The sequence below is a fragment of the Acanthaster planci genome, linkage group LG01 (genome assembly GCF_054643075.1).
Source record: "Acanthaster planci isolate LZ-2023a linkage group LG01, COTS_SCS, whole genome shotgun sequence".
Classification (NCBI taxonomy): domain Eukaryota; kingdom Metazoa; phylum Echinodermata; class Asteroidea; order Valvatida; family Acanthasteridae; genus Acanthaster; species Acanthaster planci.
The window spans coordinates 6,331,030-6,355,634 of record NC_141777.1 but is presented as its reverse complement, the minus strand read 5'-3'; the positions used below and the strand labels follow the sequence as shown (position 1 = coordinate 6,355,634).

General features: G+C 39.4%; 1 protein-coding gene across 2 annotated transcripts in view; it reads left to right on the top strand.

Annotated features, from left to right (window-relative positions):
* The window catches only part of LOC110986243 (serine palmitoyltransferase 2-like), a 49,091-nt gene extending 24,881 nt beyond the window's left edge, over positions 1 to 24,210 (top strand). For both annotated transcript variants that reach the window (XM_022247974.2, XM_022247973.2), the window contains exons 5-13: positions 443 to 588; positions 6,307 to 6,431; positions 7,574 to 7,667; positions 8,597 to 8,702; positions 11,333 to 11,552; positions 13,984 to 14,110; positions 14,830 to 14,965; positions 15,825 to 15,954; positions 16,422 to 24,210. In XM_022247974.2, coding sequence (XP_022103666.1) covers positions 443 to 588; positions 6,307 to 6,431; positions 7,574 to 7,667; positions 8,597 to 8,702; positions 11,333 to 11,552; positions 13,984 to 14,110; positions 14,830 to 14,965; positions 15,825 to 15,954; positions 16,422 to 16,532 — 1,195 coding nt within the window. In that variant the 3' untranslated portion in view covers positions 16,533 to 24,210. The remainder of the gene's footprint in view (positions 1 to 442; positions 589 to 6,306; positions 6,432 to 7,573; positions 7,668 to 8,596; positions 8,703 to 11,332; positions 11,553 to 13,983; positions 14,111 to 14,829; positions 14,966 to 15,824; positions 15,955 to 16,421) is intronic.
* The last annotated feature ends 395 nt before the right edge of the window (positions 24,211 to 24,605 follow it).

The window sequence follows — 24,605 nt, the reverse complement described above, 5'->3', positions numbered from 1 at the left end:
GTTAGAAGGTGACATCCAAGTTTGTCTATGCATATGTACAAGGCAGAGGGAAAAAATTAATTCAGAGAAGGTCATCAAGAAGTTGGGGAAATGCTGTAAAATGAAGGATACATGTACATGTCTTTAGACAACAGAAAACTAAACATAAAAGTCGGAAATGGTATTGTACATGTATGCTGCGGAAGAGTTTTATTACATTTGCAGAAATGTGGGTATTTTGTTTCATATTGAGAATTCACATGCAGATTTGGGTTTTTTAAGGAACGATTTGCCCAAAGCTTTAGTATTCCAGAAATGTCCATTGTCTATCTGCCAGCATGTACAATGTACCACAAACACAACAGATGACTGATCAGAAGCTACCTCCAGTCAGCAGGCTGAGGTCAAAAAGGTAAACTCCATGTGACCCATTTTTCTCTCTTTGTTGATTTTCTTTATACAGTTTTACAGGAAGGACTAAGAGAAGTATCAACTTGGGTTCCTATAACTACCTGGGATTTGCTGAAAACTGTGGGCCACGATCAGTGCAGGTGGACACAATAACAAGACAGTATGGATCTGGTATATGCAGCCCAAGACGAGAACTAGGTATCAAACTCTCATTTAGGAAGGGGGCGAATAATGGGTCATGTGATTTTTTTTTAAGTCTGCAGCGGCTACCGTGCCCTAGGTCCCAAAGCGAGCCAACAGACCTAGAATCAAACTTGCATGTATCCATTGTTCATGTTTGGCTTATGCAGCGTCATGTTCCAATTTGTAAAATGTGTGTGCGGTTAGTATAATGCATGTTGTGAAATTTTGGGAAGGGGAGGGGATTGTGAGGAATTGAGGGGGACAGTATGACACCAGCCCCCATCCCTACAGCTACTGACCCACCTCAACCAGTGTCAAAAACGTAATTCTTCATAAGTATCTGAAATTTGCTGAGGAATTCTCATTTGTAAATTCAGCTGAAATTTGGCCACTGCTTGCCATGAATTTCAGACATTCAATCCAGACAGATTTCAGACGTTTGAAAGGCCTCTAGTTTGCCTGGACTAGTAACTGCTGACTTTTTGTTTGTTTTTCACCAACCCCTTGCATTTTCCATGAGCAAAGCTTGCAGACGACTGGGTAGGCACACTAAATAGGTTTATTTTGCTTGTCCTGAAGTGAACTTTGCAATCGATCATTCAAAGCATTTCTTTGTATATTACCCACCCCATGAGGATCTAGAAACCTGCAACGGCCGCCATTTCCTGGAATGGTGTGATTACAGGTCAAAGGGGTCAGCTTATATTGGTTGATTTTTGTGGCTTTGTGGTTTAGACAGTATTGGGGAGAAAATCAGACTGACAGAGAGTTGGACAGTTAAGCTTGAAAGTCAGTGGGAATGAGTCAGGGGCATGAGGGGTGCCTGTAACCTCAGCTGACAGGGTTAAAACACCGGTTCTGGGTTCAGCTGCAGATTAGTCCGTCTGAGTAAGGTTGGAGTCGGCTGTGTACACTGCATGAGAGCAGTGGTGACATGTTGGAAGATAAGGATGTCAGGACTCTATTTATGCAGGGTTTCCGAGGTTATTTCAACCTACATGTATGTCCATAGTCAAAGACAGTTGAGTTCACGTGCATAACACTTCACATAGAGGATTTGTTGTTGTTGACAAGTTCAGGCAGTTTCTGTGTACCTGTACAAAAGGTTCTAGTATTGGGTTTGTATACGCACACCATCATGCTACAGCAGTTCCCACGGGTTTTGTGCACACATGGAGGGGTCTGACTTGAGGATGACTCTGTGTGGTACAATACAGCTGATTGTCATAGCAAATATCAAACTGCAGCATTAAGTTCCAAAAAAAGATAAGTTAATGTAAATGACATGTACACGTAGTTAGTCTCAGGGCTCAGCAGTGGTTCCACTCAGTCATGAAAACCAGCCATGCTACATGTATTTCATTATTTAAAATCAGTGGAGAGTTTTTGCCAAAAATGAAATGAAGGGACCCACTCATTGCAAAGTAACAGTGTCCACAAAGGGTGGAAGGACAACACTTGCTTCCTCTTGATTTTGATTTTGCCCCAGAATGTACATGCACAACAGCATGGAGCTATTAAAAGGATCACAGTGACAATTCTGTCATATTATGCTTCTCACATTACAGTCTTATGATTTCAGAAAGTTGGAAGTTGTGTGCAAATACACATTACAATAATTAGTTCATCCTTAGGATCACTGCCTGCTGTCATTACTGTGTTCATTGTACATGTAGGTCAAGTTATGACCCTAGCATTATGGTGTGAGTAAACAGGATGGACCAGTTTTAGGCTAACTCCTTGTCATCACCTCCCTTGCTGAAGCAACAACCTTGTCCTAAAGCCAAAGGGGTTGTATTTTTTTTAAGGCTGAGGGCCAAGTCTAGGTAGAAATGCTGCATATGTAAGTACCAGAGGTGGCAGCAATTCACATTTTGCAAGTCAAGTCACAAGTCATTATATGCAAGTCCAAGTCAAGTCACAAGTCATTAGGTCCAGTAACAAGTCAAGTCACAAGTCATTTCGTCTAAATACAAGTCAAGTCACAAGTCTCTTTGTCCAAGTACAAGTCAAGCTGCACATTTTGTCCAGCTGTAATCAGCAAAAAGAACCAGGCATCAACTTACGAAGTTACTAGTTTATACGAGTTATGAATATGTATGGAGCTGGTTGAGTAGCGTCAGACTTGGGTTGGTAACAAGTCATTTTTTGCAAGTCCAAGTCAAGTCACAAGTCAATTTTTGCAAGTCCAAGTCAAGTCACAAGTCAATTTTACAAGTCCAAGTCAAGTCACAAGTCAATCTTTGCAAGTCCAAGTCAAGTCATAAGTCATAGCTGGTATTGTCAAGTCACAAGTCACAAAAATAGAGATTTGAGTCCGACTCGAGCCCAAGTCACATGACTCGAGTCACCAACTCGGGTAAGTACAGGTGTGAATTTTGAATTGTTTACAATAAACATTTCATAACAAACTCTTGTACATGTAAATCTACTCACTTTTATATGAAAGCATGCGTACACGTACAGTTTAGATCCAAGCTGCATTCAGTATAGAAATTGATGACATGGTGAGTATCATAAGTGATCTGTTGGAGTATTGACCTTAAGGCCTATGTGTGCCTTACTGTAAATTGCAGGATGTCCTTGTTAATCTCAGTGTTTCCCATCGCCATGGTAACTAGGAACTTGGCTAAGCACAGTGTAGCACGGACTAACCACTTCCTGTTCTTTGTAAGTGGGTATTTCTCCTAGCAAGATTAGATGTGGTAAATATTGCATAAATTTTGTAATCGACCTTTTCACTTATAAAATCACAATTATGCACGCAGGCGCACAAATGGCCTTGGCGGCAATAAGTGTGAGCGGGCCATAGAGAATGTATAGAGGTGTAAATTTGCTGATCATTTTCTCTCAGGTTTTCCGGCTTTGTTCAGTTTTTTCTTCAGAAAATCCCATTAAATTGTTTTTGCTATTAGTTTCTACTCTAAGCAGGATTTTTAGCACTGTAAAAAGACTTCATAATCGTGAGTTTTTCTGTGAAAGTATTGAAAAGGTCTATTGCTATCCATTTTTGAGGTGGATGGCTTCGACTGCAGCCTGTGAGGTTGAAGTAATCAGTAAAATGTCAAATAAAAACAAAATTGGGAAGAAAAGAAAAGTACATGCATTCTGGCATAACAGCACCCAAGAGCATCTGACATCAAAGGTGTTGTTTCATACCTGAATTACATGGATGTCAATTAAACCCCTTATCTCCTTACAATAAATTGATACATCTTCTAACTTACCGGTATTGTTGTCCAGAAATTGAGTGTACATGTCTAGTTGTTTCCTGTCACTTTAAAACCAGCTGGCAGATGTTCAGGAAAGAATTAATATGCACTGTACTATTTGCATGAGAAGCTTCAACATTAACCACTTCCTACCAGGGATTCCGGATCCAGACATGTATGCTTTATATGCATAGCCGGGGTCTCTGAACTCGGACAAAGGGAACAAGGCCTTGTAACAAAAGACCGTACTCCGAACAAAAGACCAGGCTGCTGGGCATTGCCAACATTTTTTCACTCTCAAAAGTGGAGATAATCCAGCCTTGTTTTGAAACAGTATACCACGGTTTGGGGCATTTAGAGTGAGTGGATTACCACCAGAGACAAAAATGCTCCACCACTGCAGCGATGAGCCACGCAGCACGCTAATCTGGCCCCTGTAGAGGGATCCCAATACGATGCTTTTAGCGTCGATCTGCGCACTTCCGCGTTTAAAAACGAGGCTGTGTGTGTCAGCTTCAATTCTTAATACGATCAAACGATTGAAAGTAAGGAGTCAAGACACAAAATACATAACGGTATGTTAAATTCAGACTTTTCAGGCTGCAAATTTTTCTGGAAGAGTCTTTCAGGATGACTCGACACGTAAAATCAAAATAAAAAATAATTACGATTGACCGCGAACTAACGTTCCTGTGATGGTCGTGTATCTTGTGCAGTGGGCGTGGTTTAAAATGAAGTGGCGTCACACTTACGAACCGGATACTCCATGTACTGTGTGGACTCCGCGGGCGCGCACGACGAAGTGCAACACAGAGAGCCTCGGTTTCGATGCAGATATGTACAGACAGTGCTTATATGAAATCCCTCTATTGAAAAGAGGTCAGCAGGGCACTCTGTCAGGTTTGTGAACAAAAGAAAGTTAGATAACACTGCACTATCTGGGCTCTTTTTACAAGGCTGCAGGCCTGGCTGAAATACTCGGGCGTCAATAGATTTTGTCTGTCAGGCTAGAGTGGACACCAGACAGTCCTTCACGTGTTTGTAAGTGTCCAGTAAATGAAGATGAAGAATATTTAAAGAATTTTGAAAACAGAAAAAAATGATAAAATATCCCGGCACAGCATCATCAACATTGATAATTGCCCCGACAGGAAGTGGTTAACCTTAAAAGGGGGGTGGGGGGCAGAATCCAACCCCCCCCCATTTTTTTTTGATATCACCACAGTGCTTTTCCTCACAAGCCACACCTGTAGGAGTTCTTCTCAGAATTCAACTCTCTCCAGTCATTTTCACACCACTTTTGTGGCAATTCAACGTACCCGCACTGATATTGTCATTCGCCCATTTCTCTGAGACAGGTCAGCCAAGAGAAACTTTTTTACTGCTTCCTCAGTGCATGCAGGCTGCAGGCCTGTGTCCTTGAACTTACTGATAAGGAGTGTCTCTTTATGCATGCCAAGTTTTCAAACTTTTGTGTGGGACAGTCGAGTTCTTGGGGAAGGATGGAGCCACCACCCCTACCCAGTCTGTGAGATGGTCTGAAATAACCTGTCTCTTTAAGGGAAGCTGTACATGTGTAATATTTACAACTGATGTTCTGTTGGTTCCTGAAGGATGAATGAACAATATCCAGGACTATACAACCAGTACAAAGTTAACACGTTTTCTACTTAATACAAATTGCATTTAGAATAAGCTCAAAGCAGTGCACATCATCTGGCATTTTGCTAGGTAATCCATTTTTGCTATTGAGTAAAAAAAAACTCAGCATAAAAAAACCTATTGGCTTAGCAGGTCCATCAAATTGGTTTTTACCCTTGACGGTAATGGTAGAGGGAGGGTTGTAGTTAGCATTAATGGACCATAAGCAGGCTCTATTTACCGTAGCTATGACCTCACCAAGATTATTGTTGAAGTAGTAAACAGGATGACATGACAGAGATGTTATTACTATCTCCCTCTCCCCCCCCAGATAGTTTTGGTATTCATCAACCATGTTGATGCTGTTTTTATTTCTTCTACTCCGAGAGTTTATTTTTGTATCTGTCAGTGTTGTGAGTTCCTGTCTTCACATTTACTGCAAGTGTATTCATAAATCATAGGCATCCACCAGTATTGGTGCCCGAGGGTGATAAACATGTACATGTACATGTATGATGCTTACCCCTGCTCATCAAGCGCAAAGCATTTGAGATCATCTCACCTCAAATGACTACTTTCGCTTAAAACATTGCAATCTCAAACTTCATCAATAGCCATTTACATGTAGAGTTAAAAATGTTGATACAATTTTACTAGAAGTGGAAGTTATTTGTTTAGTTGCTTTGCCAAAGACTTGGTTCACCAGATGCAGAAGTTAATGCCAGAATGGAACCTACAAAAAATCACCCACAAAATGTCAAGTTTAACGTGTTCAATTGTTGGGCCATATTTTTCAACAAGTGTAGTAAATTATGTTATGATATTACATTACATCTGTTTTGACAGTTCCCTTGTTCATACATTCTTTCCTCTCGTACAGGTAATTTAAATATCCATTCTGAGTTAGATCATCTTGTCTCTCGCTTCACGGGCAAGGAGGACGCTGTCACTTTTGCCATGGGCTTTGCCACTAATGCGCTCAACATGCCGACGCTGATAGGAAAGGTAAGAAGTGGCTAACATCTCCAGGTGATTGTAGACCAGGCTGTGCTTGCTTGGTCTTCGTAGACCATACACAGCCTGAGCGAGTTATGAAAATAATTTATGTCTCACTTGTCATCTCAAGATCTGCATATCTCTTCTCAATTTGAAGTTTTCGGTTGCCTTACATATTTTTTTGTTAGTCATGGAGGTATTTTTGTCATACGAGGGAAGTAGGTTTTAACATCTTATCCCAGAGGAGTTATGATGGCAAGATGCATCCTTAATGCCCAAGCGGTGGGAGTTGTTATTTCTGTTACAAAAACGAGGAATTATATCTGCATTTATGCATTTGCTTTATTGCAATTTGCCCAACATTTGTGTTATTAGAATCTTCTTAATAACACATGCACCTATATAGTAATTGTTTATTTGGAATCTTCCCTGGAACTTGTATGCCCCATTTGTTGAATGTGTGTTATCATACTGGGGGAACATTTATATTGCAATTTGTCAGTAAATTTTGCATTTCTATATTTTTCATTGAACAATTCCTCCTCTCCCTGACCTTGTGTTTTGTTGGCAAATTGATAATCAAAGAAAGTACATGTATGTATTCCAGCATAAGTCATTTTTCAAATGTACAAGCGCAAGTTTTGTGACAGAAAAGAAACCCGACCTACATGTAGATGAGCATTTGAATTGCTTTTATTCATTTATATCTGATCATCCAAGAGCGCATTTTAGTGCCAATTATAGGATGATAATGAGTGAAGAAGACAGTGGAGAAATGTTCAGTTTTAGACGGAGAAACACCCCAGATAAATGTTTCAGGGAAAACCCATGGACTCAGGTAGGGACTGAAAACCCAATCCACATGCGGACTGAGGCGCACTCAAACCGAGGCCCCCAGAGGTGGAAGGCGAGGAAAGAAACACTGTGCCAACCTGGTTTTTAAATGCATGTTAAACTTTTTAGCTGACAAACTTTCCTTTTTTTTAGGCCTTTTCATATTTGAGTGAAGTTTTTGTTCAGTAGCACGTATTAATAAGACTATCCTGCGCACCTCTGGCATGCGTTGTGTTCATTTCTCAAGTATCCTGTACTTTTTTATGCACGGTTGCCTGGTAACCACTCTATTCTTGTTTCTAACATTGTTGATGCAGGGTTGCTTGGTAGTCAGTGACAAACTGAATCATGCATCTATTGTACTGGGTGCCAGGTTGTCAGGTGCGGTAGTCCGTATATTTGAACACAATGGTAAGTCATTAGCCGTATTCACTGGTCTGCTGTCTTGTAATCTAAAGCGAGATCAGCCTTAAAATTTGGTTCAGAAACTTAATATATGGGAATAAATATTGCAATCAGGGCAACTTAAAGATTGCTCTCTCTGCTTTGATTGGTACATGCAATTCCAAATTATGGAGAAAATGTTACTTAGCTTTTATTGTCATTTTCAAAATGCAAAGTGACACGCAAAACAAACTTGTACTTTGCATGCCAAATTAACATTATAATATTTAGCGGGGAAGTATTTTTTGTATGTGACAATGGCCTTGTTCATACTGTACATAAATTACAAGTTCATCATTGTTTGTGAAAGGTCATGTGTTTAAGGACTCGTTGAGGCTTAGTCATCAAAGAGCCAGATGAGATAGAAAAGATCGATTACGGTGTCCTTGAAGAGTGCATAGGATATTGAATGAGCAATTTTCTTGACTTTTATGGCAGTGTCTGTATCATATAGTTAATGGGATAATATTCATGCAAATAAATCCTCCAAGCAACACAACAATGATTGGACAGTCTTAATGAGTTTACTTTGTTTTGTCTTCTTTTTTGCTTTCTTTCTTTTTTTCCCCCTGAACTCATGGTGTTATCGTGGTGTTTTCAGGAACATAAAGAGTATACAAATTGTGAACTTAAAATGAAGAACACAGCTCTATGTGCTTACAGTGCCCTCTTCGGCTGTCCGTGATATACCACATTAACAATTTAAAATACAAAAACTACAAATTACAACAGGGAGAATGAAATACAAAACTCGTGGCAACCTTTTGTTTTCAAATAGTTGTACTATTCTACTTCTGCCGGTGGTGACCACATAGAGGTTCACCCTGGTGAAGACTTACAGGGGACTTCAGGTGTGTCTTCACATGAAGCTGTTGAGTTGTCTTTTTCACTTGTAGACATGGAAAGCCTGGAGAAAGTCTTGAGGAATGCCGTTGTAGATGGTCAACCTCGTTCCCACAGGCCCTGGAAGAAGATTCTTATAGTGGTTGAAGGCATATACAGGTAAAAATGCTAGCGTAACACAAGTAGATAACACTCGCTAGCTAAATATTCCCACCCCAAGGATGCATTTCAGCTACTTGGCCAAACCAGAGTTTATAACAAAACCTGCCCATTACAGGAAAGTGGCTCAGCCACATGTACTTGTCAACTGGGGTGTGAAAGCTCAGCTTTTTAGCAGATTTCCACTTTTTTGTTGAAAATGCCGAATTTAATTTTCCGCTTTTTTGCTATCGACAGGCCAAATTTCCTCATTTTTCTTCCTTTCGCAAGTACCAATTTTCCGGGTTTTTTCTATCAACACAAAAGCCAGGCCAAACTGACACCGAACAGTACTGGGGCACAGTAATGCAAATGACTGAATCTGCTGTTATAATGTTCATGCACAGTGTATGCCTCTTGCGGACATGCATACACAGATCTGTGTGAGGGCATACATTCGGCAGGGAGCAAGCCTTGTGTGTAAACAGCATCCCCAGACCATCTGGTCATTGTGATGTGATTGGCTGCCAATAAAATATCAATATTCATATAATGTCAGTGGGACTCATTGCAGCCATTCTTGGTGAGCTAAAGCAGTGACTAACAAACCCCACTGGAACCCGTGACATGTAGCACACATTTCATTGTAAATTTGCTGCTTGAAGTAAGGTTAGTAACTTTTCGCTTTCACTGATAGAGGGCTTCGTGACAACTGGTGCAGGGCATGCACAGTTCTTCTTGTGTCATGCATTCTCACATGGTTTTTGCATTGTTTTGAACGGGCTTTGACACAGTTTTTGGACTTAAACTCATCAAAATACACGTATCAGTTCCAACACATAGGTACATTGTGTACAATTGTCCAAAGAGGTTCTGACATGGATACAGCCTTTGATAAGACCAATCCTCAAGTTACAAATCCGTGGAAATGGACCATAGATGTGACGGACAGGCAACACAGTCCGCCCCTGGAAAATCCAAATGCTTGGACATGCGATGTATGCGCGATGTGCATTATTTCAAGAACTGAAATTTTTAAAACATGCTGAGATCAGGTGGGAAAAGGGCCTACTCATTCTACAAACCTCGATATTTGCAATTTTGGTATAACTATTACGAGTTTATTTGGAAAGAGTTCCATATAGGGACAACACTTCATGCCCCTGTGCACAAACCTATGAGACTTTTCTGAAGAAAAAAGGATCTGTTTTCTAAGTAAATGCTTTGGAATTTTCTCAGCTGTTTTTTCACTGTTAGGACATGTTTTCACTTTCTGATGGCTGTTATAATATTTTAAAGGAAAATTAGTGTTGTCCATATGTAACTTGTTTCATTTCTTTAACCTCTTCAGGAGTTTCATACAAATATGAAGAAAAAGTCAAATTAGAAATATGCATAGCCTAAATTGCCAGGAAAATAAACGATCAACAGTCACACCAGAGGCTGTAACATATACCACAGAGCATCTACATCTCAAAATTTTCCCGGGGCCCAAATAATAGACCCCACGCTGTATATCCTTTGCGCTCGCGATGTCAGCTATTTTCAGCAATTTTTTAAAATTTCCACTCACACCCCTGTGTCAAAGTTGAATATGCAGGGCTAAAAATACCTTCCTATAAGTAACATCTATGGCATGGAACATTAACATGAAAGTGTGAACTGCTTTTTCTCATTTGGTGTTGCTACCTAGTCCTGCTACCTGTTCCAGGAGCTGTCGGACAGTGCACTTTGCTTGCAGACATACATGTATATCACTGCTGAAAGATGACCAGCATGTATACAGAGCTCCTTAGACGCAATTGACCCCAAGCCAAAGTTATCCCACACCCCTACAGAGGGAAAAAATTACTAGAGTCTGTCATTTGAACACCATACATGTATGACACACAGTGTAAAGCAATCCTACTGGTAGCTCGCTGTTGGTTCATGGTCTGGGCCAGACAACCAGAAAAACTTTCAGCAAGTGTTTTCCTTGTCCTGTTATAAACACCAGGTGCAGTTTTCGTACCAGAACCCTAACTATTTTGTAACTTTGGCCTGGTTTCTTCAGAGGGCAGATTGGGGTGGGGGGGGAGGTGATAGGCCATGCTCTCTCAAATGCCTCCCCCAACTTTTTGGTATAAATTATGAGCTAAATAAAGGCAGGGTTTTTTTCGGGGGGGGGGGAATCTGTTTCATTTCCATCCTTCCAAAAGCTTGTTAAAAGGCCCTGAATGTAGCCTCACTCTTGAAAAGGCCATAACAGGTAACATGAAAAAGTCCAAATTCCCTTCTCCAGCCCAAAAAGTTGAGCCCCCCCCGGAACATTTGGGTCTGGATCTGTCCTAAATCCACGCTGGAGAGGTCAATGGAAATTTATGGGAAGAAAAGATCTTTTTTTTTGCCTTTCGCCATGACAATTTGGTTTTGGATCTGCCATTGGTTTCCACCAATCAGACCGACTGCACCCGCCAAGTCACGTGACCTGTAGTGGATATCAAACATCAACAAACTCCATAATAAAGTGACTAAGCGGGCGCAATTGGGCCATTGGACCAAGTACTGCATTTTGTGTGAATTTCATGTTTTTGCTGACATCTCCATTTGGAAATATGAATTTGAATTCCTACAAGCTGACATATTGACACACTTTTCCCCTCAAAATACAGCATGGAGGGCTCAATTGTGTGTCTTCCAAAGGTGGTTGCTCTCAAGAAGAAATACAAGTGTTATTTATACCTGGATGAGGCCCACAGCATTGGAGCAATGGGACGTACAGGACGTGGTATCGTGGAGTACTTCGGTGTCAACCCTGATGATGTTGATGTCATGATGGGAACATTCTCCAAGAGTTTTGGAGCCTGTGGAGGATACCTCGCTGGCAGTAAGGTCGGTAGCGCTCACCTTAACCACTACCAGCCGGGGATTCCGGGATCGGAGCCATATGGTTTATATGTGTGGCCGGGGTCTCCGAACTCGGACAAAGGAAACAAGGCCTGTAACAAAAGACCGTACTCTGAACAAAAGACCAGGCTGCTGGGCATGACCGGCATTTTTCACTCTCAAAAGTGGTGATAATCCAGCGTTATTTTGAAACCGTATACCAGGGTTTGGGGTATATAGAGCAAGCGGATTACCACCGGGGACAAAAGCTCTCCACCACCGCAGCGATGAGCCACACAGCACCGCTGCATGCTAATCTGGCCCCTATTGAAAAGAGGTCAGCAGTGCACTGAGCCAGGTTCGTGAACAAAAGACAGCTGTATAACACCGCACAAGCTGGGCTCTGTTTACAAGGCTGCAGGCCTGGCTGAAGTATTCGGGTGTCAATGAAGGTCACGTGTCAACTTAGAGTAGTGCCTGAAGATTACTCCGTGCGGCTATAAACGACTGTTAAATGGAATGATGAATTGTTGAAGGATTTTGAAAACGGAAAAAATGATAGTCATTCAGGCCCAGCATCCTCAACGTTGAAAAATGCCCCGGTCTGAAGTGGTTAACCAAGACCATTCCCAATCCATGAGAATCTAACACCCGACTTTCGATGAAATCGACAAATTTGGGACTTTGAGGCCCAGATGCCATGAGTCACAGGGCTTTATATGTTTTATGTCCTCAGTTTTCCAGCCACTTCATGCCAAAGGATATGTTAACCCGTAGCAATTTTCTCTAATAAGTTCTTTGAGTGTTGAATTCACTTTGGTTGTTCTCACAGCAGATAATGTAACCGGTAACCACACACTGTGTGCCATGATTGGTTGTAGCAAATCGTTTTCTGTGGTGTTGCCCTGAAAGCACTGGGGTACAAAAGACAAGGTTACCGTAAGAATGCCTAACAAATCTTGTACACATGACTCTTGACAGTTGAGAATTGTTGAGGTCCCTCTTGGGTATGACAAGTGGCCATGTATTGTGTCGTTTTAAAAAAAGGCAAAATTTTCGGCCAGTATAGAGTACAGAAGTGTGATGCCATTTTGAACCAGACATTGTAGTGCAAATGAATGGCATACGTGCGTGTGTTGGTTCACGCGCTGGTTCTCATGCCTTTGACTCTCATAATTGTGCATGTGACATGTTCACTTCAGTACTCTACAATACCACACCAGGGGCTGATTTGTTGTGAAATGGTACCATCGGTAAGTGATAAAATGCAGAGATCATGCCAATGGCACTAAATGGTTTAGTAGATTCCTGAAGGTCTCTTAATTTCTTTGCCCTGCACCTGTTACCGGTACATACATGTACATGGACCAATATCAACTCTTTAATATTCAACAGTGGATTAACAGTCTGAAAATAGAAATGTCAAGGTGTCTTTCTGTATGTCAAAATAAAGGAAATATGGACATTAATGTCCATGGATAAAATATCAGAAACTGACAACCAAAGTTCCGATGTTTCAGCTGAAATCATCTGCAGGCAGCAAAGTGTTATTGAGCCATCTGTTGTACTTCAACTTTGCATTTAAAAATGCCCAAATAGCCTGCTGTCGGGCACAAAACAAATGACATTTCTGACATTTTTAAGGTTCATAGAGTTTTTTGGTTTGGTTGAGCCTTGCAGTCAAAAAAAGACATTTTGGTCCAGCTGTTTGAATTTAGATTCAGCAGGCTTTACAATTGACCTAGGTTAGATTTGGTAATTTGCAACGTGGCACAACCCCCAACCTCTACCCCCCAAAAATTACTTTTGTTTTGGAACCAAGAAATCTCAAGGCAAACAGTAATGTATTTTATTCACCTGCGAACTGAAATGTTACACTTAATGCTGCCCATTCATTAGTATAAGCAAAGTCAAAGTTTTCACACACCGAATGGCCAAGGAACTCGGGTTCCCATATTGGCCAGTGCTGGCACACTTGTCCTTACACCTTTACTCAGGTTAAACCTCATTTAAATATCCACGCATGCAGTTTTTCATGTAGATTCTGTAAACCCATGTTTTACATACTTGTTCTTGAAACCCAGGCCACTCGAGCTTATAAGATAGAAATGCTAGTGTGCACAGCAACCAATGTGACTTCACAAGCTTTGAGGCAATGAGGTTGTTAAGTATTGCAAGTCCAGTCACCGCAAGTCCATGGATACAAATCCATCACAAATCTCCAAGTCTCATGGAATGTGACGAAGCATACATGTTCATTTTTCGTAGTTCATTCATCTTTTGACTGGACTTGAAAAAGGACTTGAGACTGGACTTGTGAAAGGACTTGATGGACTCTGTTACAGCACTGCTCAGAGGAAATCGCATGTCCTCTTAGCGCATGATGTGAGGCGGAGTCCTCAGTCGATCTTTATACCTGAATTGCTCTATTTTGCAGGATTTGATAGCTTGGATTAGATCCAAGTCTCATAGTGCCGCCTATGGATCCCCTATGGCTCCCCCCGTAGTACAACAAGTCATAGCCAGTATGCGAACCATCATGGGAGAAGATGGCACAAGCATTGGTAAGATTCTAAACACCCCATCTTTTTTTCAGTGGGAAATTTTTGTAAACTGGACTCTCAATGTTAGATACGATGGAACAGGAAGTCATTTGCCACCCAACATTTTATACTTAGAATATCTGATGCATATTCACATTTTTGTGAACAATTTACTGATTTTAGATTCTTCAAGTTGGATTATGATGTTTTTTGCACATTCAGTGTGGTCAAGATATTGAACGTACATGTAGCAGGTAGTTTGTACAACCTTGAGTCTGTCAGGAACGTCAAGGTTCTGCACATTGGAAATGTCTCTTATGAAATGTTGGCAGATGTTTACACAAGGCATGGCAAGACAGATTTAGTTTCCCAAACTTGACATTTGCATCATCTTTCTATGATTTCAACGGTATTCCAAGTGACAATAAAACTTGTTTGACGCAGATAGTCAATATTTCACAAAGGTGTTGTAAAAGTTTGAAACCTGTTTCTGAAATCAAACCTTTACCTAAATTTGAGTTAATATTATGAACAGTACTGTCAAGTGCATAGTAAATTTCATATCTGTTTTAAAACATGTTATTTATTACAACCACTTGTTTTGAAATCTTCAGTCCCATGTTCTGGAGCACAAACAAAGAACAGGGTTTTTTTGTCGTTTGTAGATGTTCTTGAGTACTTGTACAGTTTCAGTGTTGTCAATCTTTTGAGAGAATGTTTGTCGCTTTTTTTCTTCAAAGGATCGAATCGCATTAGTCGTCTGGCTTGGAATACCCAGTATTTTCGCCATCATCTGCGAGAGATGGGGTTCATATTTTATGGCAACCAGGACTCACCTGTCATTCCGATTGTGATTTGTGTGCCAGCCAAAGTACCGTGAGTAGATCTTATCAATGTGTGAAGTGTGATGCCTAGGGTTAGGTCTGGAATGAGTGGACTTCAAAACCTAGTGGCTTTGTACAGCATGAGAAGGAATCATTGCAGGCACTGTGTTGCCTACTCATGAGTGTTTGGCTGTGCTCAAGACTTAGGGCTGTGGCTGTTGATAACACAGCTGCTTATGGAAGCCACTAGCTAGCGGCTGTAACCACTTCCCATGAGCATGTGTATGACTCTCAGATTTTGCCACTGGATATTGTAAAAGAAACCTGTGTTGCAAACACTTGATTTTTCAGCCTCAAATTAAAGCCTGTAAATCTGGTCTACAGTAAAAATGCTTCCGAAATAAAAATGAAGTAAAATTTGACTAATTCTTAGTCACAGAGAATGGAAATGATTAAATTTGATGATTGGATGTAGTTTTCAAGAGAACATTCCTTATGCCATATACATGTAATGTAAAATGTAAACATGAATGTTGGAAACAGTTACTAATCAGCCATTCTAATTGTCTTATTTAATTTCAGCACATCAAAAAAATAGTAAATAGAACATTTTATGCTATATTAAGCAGTGCTGTGCAGTTGGGTCCTGATTTTTGTAAGAGAGGGTTTAATGTAAGAGTTGTGCTTTGATTAACAAGAGACCAGCAGCAAGCATCCTCAAAGTCTCTTAGCATATCTACTTCCTTGTTCTTTTTTCTTACAAGTTGTCCTTGACCCTTCTTCCCCTATCCGTTGACACAAATCAATGGCAATTTGATTGCAAATGAGTGGATATTGTCATCAGCTAATGTGACCATCATCCATGCCTACATGGTTTGCTATACGAATCTCTTCTTGTTGCTTTTGTTTAGGGCATTCAGCCGAATGTGCCGTAAGCGTGGTCTTGGTATCGTTGTCTGCGTATTTCCTGCTACGCCACTGGTTGAGAGCAGGGCAAGAATCTGTCTATCAGCAAGCCACACCAAGGAAATGCTGGATAAGGTACCAGAGTTAAACCTCTCGTAAGAAAATCAGGGGGTAAAGTCTGCATGACGGGAAATGTGAAAGCCAGAAAGTTTTGGATTCTACCATTGGTTTTGCATTGCTTCATTTGTAGCTTCATGTAAGAATCTTTATCCATAGATGACAACTCCCATTTGAGACATGGCCGAGGTCGCACATTATCCAGCGTGTTTCCATACAGCTACGTTTGACCCGATTGCCAGAACCCTCAGGCTTACAGTCGTGTCCATCATAACAAAACAAATTCATTGTTTATTTAAATAGCCTTTGACTTGGCTTGAGACTAGATAACTTGTCTACAACTCGACTGCAACCCTTGTGCTAGGTGTTTTGTTTTGTTTTTTAATTTTTGCCACTTTCATAAGCGGAAGAACTATTTCGTCTTAAGGGAGAGAAACGAGGAATATGCAAAACTGTAAATTTGAATTGCTCCTCTTTGTTTGTAGGCTCTGGAAATCATAAGTGAGGTGGGTGACTTGTTGAGCTGTAAATTGTCCAAGCTGCCTAAACCCCCACCAAGGGAATGGACCGACCAACCTCCACTTGTGGAGGACTAGAATCCCTTCTGATGTATGCACATGGAGTCCATCCAGCCGGAATCTTGGTGTTCGTAGATACTCCAGCCTGAAGTAGTGTCTTTTGTTTGGTTTTCTTGGTCGTAGCAGCATATCCATATCTGTAGAAATTTGGCTTTTTTTCTTGCCATTCTGAAGTAAAATGGCTCATTAGCCATAGTTCCTGTCAATGAGGCTATCACGTCATGGACTTCTACAAGGATGGAGCCCTGAACCCCTCAGTACAGAACCTTGAGTTGTGAAGATGGCTCAAATGGGTTGTCAACTATTAGCAAATGAACATGCAATAACAGCCACATGCAGTGAGAATTTTTGAAGGCTGATTAAGACAGGAAGGTAATGACCTATCAAACTTGTGCCCGTAACTGAGAAGAACTTTCCAATCGTTCAGTGCATGTGAACTGCTCGTGATGGTCGGCATCAAAGAAGTGATGTCGCTGAACATTTTCAATCAAGCTGCATGCACTGTGAGTGAATGCAGTTGGAACAACGATAGACATGTTGGCACACAAGGCCCTTGTCTTATGTGATAAAAACAACCTAGTTCTTCTGGTGCGGTATTGTCTTGCTGTCTCAGTGAAGTAATAGTATATTCCATGATATTTGACTGCTACCTTAAAGGAAAATTGTCTTGTGGAGTAAAAATAAATTATACACATTTATAGACTAAAACTGAATGGGAAAATTGTCAAATGGAAATAACAATCCTTCTAATGACGAGTTTGAAAAACTGTTTTTGATTCAACAACTGTGAATCCAGAAAGGTCTTCTGAACTCTGAAGTTGAATTTGTTTAAGAGCCTGATCACAGATTTTTTTTTTCAGCAGTAAAGTGAATGCTACTCTCTTGATTTAACTTTGAATATTTAATAAGGTAATAAATATGCGTTTGGCCAGTTATAAACAAGCTTGTTTCAGATCGGCTTGGCCGTCAAAGCTGTGAAAATGACCCTCGTCTTTGGTTGGGGTCATTATCAGCTTTTATCAGTAAAAGTAGATGATATGCATCAGGGCCATTCATATGTATATGTTTTCATACAGTTCAGCAAAAACTCTGAAAGTTTTGTATGTAAACTTCTCTACTTTTCCACTTCGTGTGTTTGTTTCCCCTCTTCTGTACACAGTGTACATTAAGATGATTTAAATGACATGAAAAGGCCGTTACTACCATCGGTAATCTAGGAGATTGTTCAAGAAAAACAAAACCTAGTATAAAAATTATCAACATCTGAAATTCTTTTTTCCTAATATTAGCAAACACAACACTGTACATGGATATGCCACCGAATATAACCTGACAGTTGTAAATTTAAAAAAAGACTGACTTTGATAATTTCGATAATTTTCATTTACTGAAAATGGTTCACTTGGGAGACGTTCCCATAGGAACGCGCACAAAATTTTTTCAAACTCTACCATCCCATAATTCAATATTCCCTAATCCGATCTTAACCAAACTTTGCACGTTTTCCTTTCAGACCCTAATCTATCGTCTCTCAAAATGTGGACGGTAAAAATTTTTCTCCTTTTGGTAGTTGGAGCATTAGGGAGACATTGAAATGTTCCCTAATGACCGATGTCTCCCTAATGTTGAAAAGTGTAACACAAAATGTCTCCCAAGTAACCTATTTGGAAATATTTACTTTCAACTATGACAGACATCAAACAGGTTGGTTGCACTTATGCTTTACAACTTTTGAGGCTTAGTCAAGACGTTTAAATACTAGATGCTTTTTGTTAATTGTCTTACATAACAATGATATTCAAAAGTGGTTTTAAACATGATAATTCTCTTGCCCAAAGTATTCTGGGCCTTGAAATGCACCCACATTTGGTGGAACCCTTAAGCTTCTTTGATTAAATAAATACATTTTGAAATTGTGATGTTACCCAAAGATGCCAGTGCATTGTAGTGTATATGTATTTAGTTGTTCAGGGGCCACTTTTGTTGCTGGGTGGTGGTTTATCAACCATTCAGCACTGGTCATATGACAGGATATTGACCAATAGGAATGGCTATTTAACTGTCTCAGGTTTTTATGAATAGACAGTAGGATGTACATGTAGACTAACTTTATTGTGTTCTTGTCCTGCTTCAAAGGATATAGATGTACATTGACTGTATATTTTATGTCTTCGGTATTTTTTTCTGCTTTTTAAAGTAAAGGACCGCTTGACGTTCAAGAAAATTAGCCGTCACTTTTTTTTTTTTAAGTTTGCAACTTCACTGATAGAAAAATTTTAAGTTTGATTAACACTGAGGCTGGTTGTTATTTATTATATGATACAAGAAAGGGCTGGATTCAGATCCTTTGGCTACGTGTAATGTGCCAGTCTCACAGAAAAAACTTACTCCTGCCCCTCACGTTGATTGGAACACCCTCGTGCTGCTCTAAGCATTGGATGCAATTATGTGTTACTATCATCTATGATGAAAACGCCTGAAGTATCACTGTCACACAGTTTCTGAATTGGAAAACATTTATTGATTCATCAGAAAGGAGGAAAGAAAAGGTTTGATTCCCTATTTTCTGTAAGAGGGCTCAGTGGTCATTGGAACACTTAATCTTGTATTCCTGTTGTCAATTCTGCATAACAAGCACAGACTGTGTTCTACTTATCGCACTGCCTGAATTATAAGACAGCACAGAAATGAACTTGGGGCTTGAGGAAGTACAGTGAGCAAGAAGTTCCAATGTGTTGTCACGATGCAGTGGCTGGTAATGGAAGCTGTTTTCCTTGTCAGGTTATGTGAGTAATAGACACACAGTACATGTATATCTATTTCATCATTGATGTATACAATTGTTATGTACCGGTACATGTGACCTGCTCTGTAAAAATGAGTCAGAAGGCACTGGAGCCACTTTTGAGTTTTACATTATATTAGATGGAGGAAACTGAGTGCTTTGTTTTTGATGTGTCACTCAGTTTGGTGTGATGAAAATGGACATTGTTTTAGATTTTAAAGCGTTGAGGATTCCTACTGTTTAAAATGCTGAACAAGATTCTTTCAAAGGCCTTTAACTCAAAAGTGGCACTGGCGATATGTAACTCACTTTTGCAGAGCTTGTCACGTATTTGATGGCTTGGACAAAGCCGTGCACCGAGTAGCAATGTTTGGAATCCCAAATTAAAAATTTAGCGTTCACTAAATACAAGTAGTGGACAAAAAACAACAAATGTAATTTGAGGTAAAGATGAAGTTACCTGACGTCTTGCTTGCTGGACTCTGGTCGTGATGCTCCAGTGAATTATAGTCATTGATTCCGGAACCAGACTACCTTGAGGCTGGCACGTATTACATAACCAATGGACCTTGACTGTAATATACTTCCAATTTTACTGTACATACTAATATTATAACACTTATATATTCATTAACTTTGTAGTATTATAGGACAGTGAAATGTTCAAGAGAACGTTGATGTAAGCATTCCGTGTGTGTTGAGACCATTGCTCAGCTTGAATGCTCAAAAGACAAGTCCTCAATGGGTTTTGCTTGACTTGGCATAACCTGCAGGCCTTTCAATATGTTAATGAACTCAAGAACAAGTAACTTAGTGTAAATTTAATAGCTCTATGTTCACAGATTTTGGAAATGCTTTAACTCGTTACAGTCCCTTTGATTTCTACAACCTAAAAGTATCACCGAGTTTTCAAGTAATTATTGAAAATGTGCCTCCAATATCTACCTTCCCGATGTTGGCTGCTGTATTACAGCTGAAATACATATTCATTTTGTTTGTGTTCTTTCAATTAGTCATTTCAAAGATAGATTTGCGCTGGGGAGATGTAAATTAATTTTGGACTTTTGCCCTGCCTGACGTGTATTTTAACACTTTGTACTCAGCGCATGCCCCTGAAGGCTTGTGAAAAAACTACAAGCTTAATCGGGTGGGACTCGAACCCACGACCTCCTGCTTAGTAGTCTTTTGATTAGGTTTTTAAAATGACAAAATAAATATTCAGCTCTTAAGTTGCAGAGGTAATATTTTGGCCATGTTCTGTGGTGGCAGTTTCCTCCACGCTCTGCTGAAATTCATATTCACCAGCTTTGAACAGATGTTTGTTCAGATAAGTAACCAGGTAAAAAAAGCACATTCCTCCATATGCTATTAATGCAGCTAGAGGCTTTGCATGCTGAATAGCACGCAAGTAGGCAAATAAATCGGAGAGACCCTATGCATAACTTTCTTAAGTAGAGCAAAGTAGTTCTGCGTGGAACCAGACGTGCTACCCAGTACCTGTGAACACTTCTACCAGAAGAAGTTTGACATTTGTGAAAACAAGATGCTCTCTGGAGTATGTTATGCATGGTGGATCTGAAACTCGTCAGTCTTGTAAAGCCTTATGAATCAGTTGCCACTATGCAGTTGATCAAAAAGCGGGAGTTTTTAGTGATGCTACAAAACAGCAGAACATAGTTCATGACTTCCAAAAATTGTTTGTGAAGAGTGAAGCATCATGGGTAGTGAGGCATCATGGGTAATGAAGCTTTGTTGGGCTGAACATCTGTGTGCCCACCTCAGAGAATCTTACTTTAGAATCATAACATGCAAAAGTGTACAATTGTTGTGTTGTAGGTGACGTCTCATGACAAAATTTGTAGGTTATTTTATTAAGTTTGTCTGCAGTGACACAGATATTTATGCATTATTGAATTTCATTGTGTAAGGGTATTGTTCAAAGAAAATTTGTTGGTGTGTGGTTTAGATTTTCTGAGTGACTTGCCAGTATGTTTTAAACTGAAGTTACAGAGGTGTGTGTGTCTGCGTGCTTACGGATTCCGATGCATGCTTGTAATGCAGGTATTGTTATTTCTGTTATGTCTTCTCTGTGATAGGTGTTAGAGATCATTTATGATCATCAACAGAATGGAAAGAATTTCCAGTATGGTTGACTGGCCAAATCTTGACTTCTTGCCCAGGATGTAATGCTGGTTTTCCCAAGAACTGGACAAAGTGGATTAACCCAACTCAAATGATACATCTAATGTATTTAAAGGTGTTTCAGTCGTGCTTGCTATGTGACTGGTAACATTTAGGTAATATCACACAGGAACTTTGTCCACAAGAATGCGGGGCTTTTACAATAGCGTGCCTCCAAGAGTTTGCAATGCGTTGGCCAATGACAATGCACGACATCTTTCGACCCAGTGAGCGTTTGGAAAAGGTTGACATATTTCGCGCATTGTGATTGGCCAACGCATTGCAAACTCTTGGAGGAGAGCTTTTGTGAATCCCTCGTATTGGACTTCCAGCTGGTAATGTTATACTTCCATATGAAATAGGTCGTATTACTTACAGGAAAAAGGAAATATTCCATGCTTTAAAATATGTTACACATTGCTTTGTTCTTCAATAACTACAACCAGTCTGCAATGTTATTAGAAACTGGAAAGCATGTATCTGTTAGATGCGGTGTTTCTTATATAATTTATTGTATTTTCTCTTTGTAGAATTATACATGTTCCTTCACTGTTGATTTATTTGTTGTAAGGCCTCATGCCATTGTGTTTCCTGTTTATTCTCCAAATTGTCTCAAAAATGTTTTTCCAATTCGTTACAAAAAATCAAAGATGTCAAAATTAAGATAGAAACAAATGAGTTTTTATTAATGTACAGTTTCCAGATATGACTACTGAGTTGGACAAGTAATCACCTGAAGGCCCTGCAATTTTTGCTCGTTTTCAATTTGCTATATTACACTATAGCAATATTGTACTCCCAACAATTGAGACAAATGATTGTGAAAGGCTTTGTATTTTGTTTATATGTCCTATTTGGCTACAACCGTTGGTGGCCAATGTTGACCACTTACTTGGAAAAAAAAAGTTACTGACATGCTCACCTACTTCTTTTTTAAGAGTACAAAAACATATGCCAAGATCAGTTGTTGAAGTATACTCTAAGGTGATGATTAGACTAGGAGATGCAATGGAGTTGGAATGACAGTAACTGTTGTGTTTTTCTGTATGATTGAAGCCAAGAGCAGAGTCTGATATCTTGGACATCGGTGCTGAACCTGTGTCAGTTAGTTCTGCTTTTAGACGGCACTTGAATCTCATTTTCATACAATAATTTATTGATTATGTTACTTTTGGGGGGGTTAAAATCCCCCCTCCCCCATTTTCCAAATTAATGGCATTGTGCATGTCTTATAGTGACATGCATGAATTATCGTTCAACCTATTGGGACCAAATCAAGGTGTAAATCTGTCACTGCTGTCAAGCCAGGCACTAAGAAAGGGTAGTATTAGTGTTCATTCTAATTTGGGAAGTCAATATTGTGTAAAACCTTCATTTGCCTCGCAAGAGGACCCACATCCATTTTTTGTTCTCACCTGATTGTGTTGTACCCATCCTTACTCCTAGCTTAGTTTTCATTGACGTTGAAAAGTATGCTTATAAAATTAATTTATTTCAGTTGAAGGATTGTGGAACAAAAACTTCTGCTGTTTAGCATAAAGTAACTCTCACTTCAACAAAAACCCACGTGACTAACCTAAATATTCTATTTAGCTTTGTTTTAAGACAATCCAACTGAATATTCATTAAGATTGTCAGGAATGCCAAAAGTTCCATTCCAATCTTCAACACAGTCTTTGCTCGAAGGAAGCGTACTTGAGCTGGTCTCAACATAACATTGATGTGTATTCCATTGTGCAATTTCCAAATTTCTTTTCCTTGATATTACATGAATGGGAAAAAATGAATTAAATCAATATATTCCTGGAAGGTCAGTATGGAATTTGCCTATTTTAACTGATGGAATGATAACATTAGTTTGTAATTGTATTAAGAACTATAAATTGAACATTTGATGCGTAAAATGTATAGAAATTGTACACATGAGACAGAAAGTTTGCAAATCTGTACTTGCCTATTCTTTTCCATGACACCATTTTTGGAATAAACATTGCTGGACTCTGTAATATACGAAGAAATTGACCATTGAAGAAATAAGCCAGATATTGGAAAAAGTTTTACTTTCATTCAAAAAGTTGATGTATCAAGGAGAGTTGGAATTGTTTGTTACTAAGCTCAAGTCAGTTCACAAATTAATTCACAAATCAGGTCAGACCTAAAGAGATGAACAGTGACAAAGGAATGGTGGCATGAACAATGTACATGTATGTCACAGTTCATTTGTAGAAAAGCTTGTGAGTTGACCTAGGACTGAATGACTTGTGACTGACTTGTGACTGATGCGATTTCAACTATTTCAAGAGGTACGGCTTTCCACCATTTCCTTAAACACTTGTACAGTCCCATTATTTTAAATTAATATACAGTCAAGAACACTGTTGTAACAAATACTGTTGTAAAGAGCAAATTCTAAAGAGCCCAAGTTTTTCTAATTTTTGTGTTTTCCTTGTGCTTTCCACTCCTTTTATAACAAAGTCTTGGTTATAAAAAAGTGATTTGCCTGGTCCCTGTTACTTTGTTATCATGAATTGACTGTGTATATTGAACAGCAACATCTTGTTAAATTTCACTCCTTAATTCTATTTAATTTAAAATGATGTATGTGTTATCAGTATTTGTATTAATTCAAATGTGGATTTTTTTGTATTTTATGTATTTGGGTATACTCTGTTACGGTGAACTATCCAGTGAAATTCAATAAAACTTGCAAACTAAATCTCTTTCCTGTGATATGCTCGTTGTTTTCGTACTTTGTTTTTCCATTTGATCAAGTGGAACTGCATGATATTTAGAAATGTTGTCTTTTTGAACAGTTAATTTTGTTTGCTAGTGGTTTCTTGATTTTAATTGTTTTGACCAGTAAGCCACAAAAGGACAATCAAAGTTTTAAGTGACATTTCTGGAATTCATGATTCAGAAGATGATTTCTCAAGGAATTTCAGATATATTTGTATCCATCATTTGACACTAAATAAAAAATGTGTTTGATTTAATCATGTTTTATTCCTCCATGGTTTAATAGCGATTTTGGATGGGGGTTAATTTTGTATGACACAGTGGATTAGGAAATATTTTAGATCGTGCAATGAATGAAATGATTGGACCGCTCTTCTACGCGCATACCC